At 43.0% G+C, this 4,233-nt stretch overlaps 1 protein-coding gene across 1 annotated transcript; it reads left to right on the top strand.

The window, feature by feature from the left end:
- The first annotated feature begins 483 nt into the window (after positions 1 to 483).
- Positions 484 to 2,654, top strand: LOC113725434 (protein phosphatase 2C 37). Its single transcript, XM_027248579.2, has 3 exons — positions 484 to 1,323; positions 1,450 to 1,764; positions 1,870 to 2,654. The coding sequence occupies exons 1-3, from the start codon at positions 793 to 795 to the stop codon at positions 2,308 to 2,310; spliced, it is 1,287 nt and encodes a 428-aa protein (XP_027104380.1). The 5' UTR covers positions 484 to 792; the 3' UTR covers positions 2,311 to 2,654.
- Positions 2,655 to 4,233: the final 1,579 nt, after the last annotated feature.

The following is a 4,233-nucleotide window of genomic DNA, read 5'->3' as shown; positions in this document are numbered from 1 at the left end:
GTTGAACACAGTTCGAGCAGGAGCGTGGGGAGGAAGAAGAAGAGGGAATCTCGTAACCTACGATCTTGCCACGTGGTGATAGGCACAGAGAAAGGCATAATAAAATGCAGCAGAGGACTTCAGAAAAAAAAAAGAAAAAGAAAGCGAATAAACAGGAAGGGCAAGGTCGTCCGCAGGACCACATGCGTGGCAGTAAAGAAATGTCGCTTCAATCAGCAGCGTGTTACGTTCCCATTGGAACACGTTCACTAGCCAAAAGTTTCCCGTCACACGTGGTACTCTCCCAGCCGATGCAGAAGACTTGACAACGAAAGGGACGGTCAAGATGTGCGCTGTAGTCCAAATGGTTGTACGTCACACCAACTGTACGTGTCGGACAGTGCCCAAGACGGTGACGGGCAGCTGCCCGCAACTAGTCCTCCCCGCCCCCACCTCCCATCTGGTATAATGTGGTCTCCCTATTCTCTCCTCTTCTTCTTCTGTACAAAAAGCCTTCATAATTTCTCAGCTCATGGGTCCTCACTTATTTCTGCATTAGAGAGATATATAGAGGTCAGATCCATCGTATCTCGCCCTCTCTCTTTCATCTCTCCTCTTCTTTTGATCAGCAGCAGAGGCACCGGCAGCTTTTAAAAGCTGTATCACACACACACACACACACACACACACATTCTTTGTAGTCAGTCAGTGGCAACAATTACTGGGTACTACTAGTTACTTATCGAACAATTCGATTAGCTTCGCTAGGAGGTACCGTTTCGGTTGGTTGTACTTGTTGTGGTATAAATATTGATGGCTGGGATGCGTTGCGGAGTTAACATTGGAGGCGAGACTGAAACAGCTAAACCAGTCGAGCCTAGTTCTCAGTCGGCTAGGCGGAGGAGGATGGAAATTCATCAATTCAGATTTGTAGCTTCGGATGTAGCGGTTGCTCCTTCCCAAGTTGAGAACGGAAGGAAGAGACAAAAGGTTGAGGCAGTTGGCCCGGCTTCTCCGTCTCGGATGTGCGACAACGCGGTTGATCAGAACTCCAAGGAGGATGATCTGGACGAGAGTAAAGTGGCTGGGAACAAAGAGATGAAGTGTTTGCAATCTGCAGGGCCAGCTAATTCAGTGTCGTCGTCGTCGTCTACATCTACCGTCGATCAGGCGGCTGCTGGGCTGCCGGCGGAGGTGCCTAAATTTGGGATGACCTCTGTTTGCGGGAGGAGAAGGGACATGGAAGATGCAGTTGCAATTCACCCTTGCTTTTCCCAAGGAAATTCTGCGACTCCATCTAATTTGCATTTCTACGGGGTCTATGATGGTCACGGATGCTCCCATGTACGTTAAATCAGTTAGTTATTCGTGTGACTCAACTTTGCAACCTGATTTTGTTTCTTCGGTCATCCGTTTTAGTAGTACTGGTACTAAACGTTTTTTGTTTTGGTCAAATGATCATTTCTGCAGGTAGCCACGAAGTGCAAGGAAAGAATGCATGAGATTGTGAAAGATGAATTGGAAAACGGGGATTGTTCCTGGAGGGAAATGTTGACCCGGAGCTTCTCTCGCATGGACAAGGAGATCTCCGACTGGTGCAGTGCAGTTGGGGTGTCCACCTCTCCTTGCCGCTGCGAGCTACGGACTCCTCAATGCGACGCCGTGGGATCCACTGCTGTTGTCGCCGTCGTCACCCCCGACAAAATCATCGTCTCCAACTGTGGTGACTCGCGCGCCGTCCTTTGCCGAAACGGCTCTGATATCCCTCTTTCCGTCGATCACAAGGTAAATTCGCAGTTACTTCATCTTTCTCAGCATCCGCCTTTTTCATGTTTCCAAGGTTTGATGAACCGTAGAAAGTTGTCTAATTATCGCACGTAAAACATGCAGCCCGATAGGCCTGACGAATTGGAGCGGATCCAAGAAGCTGGCGGGCGGGTTATATACTGGGACGGGGCAAGAGTTCTTGGAGTCTTAGCAATGTCCCGAGCAATTGGCGACAATTACTTGAAACCCTATGTGATTTCCGAACCGGAGGTGACGATAATCGATCGAAGTGGCGAGGATGATTGCTTGATCCTAGCCACTGACGGATTATGGGATGTGGTATCCAATGACACAGCTTGTGGGGTTGCAAGAATGTGCTTACAGTCTGGGATGCCTCCCTCGCCGGTACGGTCACCAGGGAGTGATGCGACCCTCAATTCCGCCGGAGAAAGCTCCGACAAGGCTTGTTCCGATGCATCAATTCTGTTGACTAAACTGGCCTTGGCCAGGCGCAGCACTGATAATGTCAGTGTAGTCGTGGTTGATTTGAGAAGAGATCTATAGGCTTGTACTCCTGTCCCAGTGGGGGTTAACGTTAAATATTTTTGCCCTGTTTTAAGGTTAGCTGATTTAGTATTATTTAGTACTAAAATTGTTCGGATTGCGTCCAAGACGGCCTGGGGTTGCCGAGAGAAGAAGAGGGGGACAAGATTACTCGCTCGCTAGTGGAGTCTTCCAACTTCTTGTCTTCAACTCGGACAAATCTTGGCCATGAATTAGTTTTAGTAGTATCATTTTAGGAAGGATTGATGTGGGCAATCTGTATAGATCTGGGATTATTGCCAGGGGAAGATGTATTTTTGTGTTTGATAATATTATTATATAATAGAGATATTTCGGACTTCCAATTTTAGTTGGCATCAAACCTTTTAAGATGGTTGATTACTCGCTAACACAATTAAAATTTATCTAATCTACCATACTACATGCGATAACCATTACTTTCCGTCACGTTTATATATATTTTTTATTTAATTTAACTTATCATCTCTTATTTTTTTTTTTAAAAAAATTAATTTTATATTTTAAAAAGTAGTACACTTAAAATATATTTTAATAAATGTTCGATGCACATCTGCCAGACAAATTCTTTAAGATAACGAAGGGCTATTGTCATTTTAGTTGGATGCGGTTTAGACAACCGAGAATATGGTTGAATCAAAAAACCAGTCAAAATTGGGCAGATTAGGATTAGTTTGGAAGGAAAAGTGGTGGGTATTAATCTATTGATCTTTTTAATTGTTGCCAATGCCGAATATGGCATCAAGAATCAGCTTCTAGTTTTAGGCTTCAGACTTCACACTTGTCGGGTGGTAAATGGGAATGAGGTGAGATGGTAATGACCGGACGTTTTGGATTGTGTTGTTAAACAAATCCTTAACCAAATTGTCCAGGGTCCATACATTTTTCCTTTCTTTCTAATTCCTTGGGTCCCCGTTGCTTCCTCGTAAAAAGAAAAATTGTTGATGTTGATTTCTAGTGAGCAACTATTATTGTCAATCAAAAAAAAAAGAAAAAAAAAACGAAGAAGAAACTAATCTCCCCATATATTTGGACAGATCCGAGGAAAGAAAGCCCTGTGCCGATTTTTAATTTGTATGATCAATGATGTTTGAATTAGCGCAATGAAGGAAGACGAACAAAAAAAGATTAATTTGGTTTGACCCAAATAGAAGGGGAGATGCATGCACACCTTAATCAAATCACCCGTGACAATATGACACGGCTTGTCCTCAAATCTCCGTGTGAATTCAATAAAAACATTTTCTTTATAATAGCTCTCTATACACGACATTGGAATTAATTCATCAAAGATTATAACATAAGCATATGCAATATGACTATCTTTTATATATATATATATTTATTGATGGGTGAGAGACGCGACTAAGGCCTTGTTTGAATTGCTGTTTTTCGTCAAAAATTTACGTCGTTTTCCGTAATCACATTTTCCTATTACTTTTTTCTCTCACATATATCAAATTGTTACAGTATTTTTTCATGAAAAATGTAATCCAAACACAATCTAAAATAAACGGATTTGTTTTTTCACGAAGGATTACATGCTCAAATTTTCTCACTGATGCAAGGGTTATGTTGACTAATGATCCATTATAATTAATTTCTGGTTTCGAACGCATCCTTTGGTCTATGACGAGTATTCAAGCTTTTTATTTCCAAAAAAAAAAAAAAAAAAAAAAAGGTACCTGTCAGAAAGCCCAGAACATACATTGAGAAAAAATTAAAAGCGGTTGTGTTGGTCGGAAAAACTTTCACCGGCAGTGCTAAGATGTGTGATTTGCATCAGCCGGGCCGTGATCAGTTCCGTCATGAGTCAGCTTGAGCACCAAAGGGGCGGCGGCCACGTAACCATCACAATTTCAAATACGTTAGGCAAAGCCGCTTAGGCCACCACCCACGTCTCTC

The sequence above is a fragment of the Coffea arabica genome, chromosome 2c (genome assembly GCF_036785885.1).
Source record: "Coffea arabica cultivar ET-39 chromosome 2c, Coffea Arabica ET-39 HiFi, whole genome shotgun sequence".
NCBI classification, from domain to species: domain Eukaryota; kingdom Viridiplantae; phylum Streptophyta; class Magnoliopsida; order Gentianales; family Rubiaceae; genus Coffea; species Coffea arabica.
This window is presented reverse-complemented; position numbering and strand designations above follow the sequence as displayed.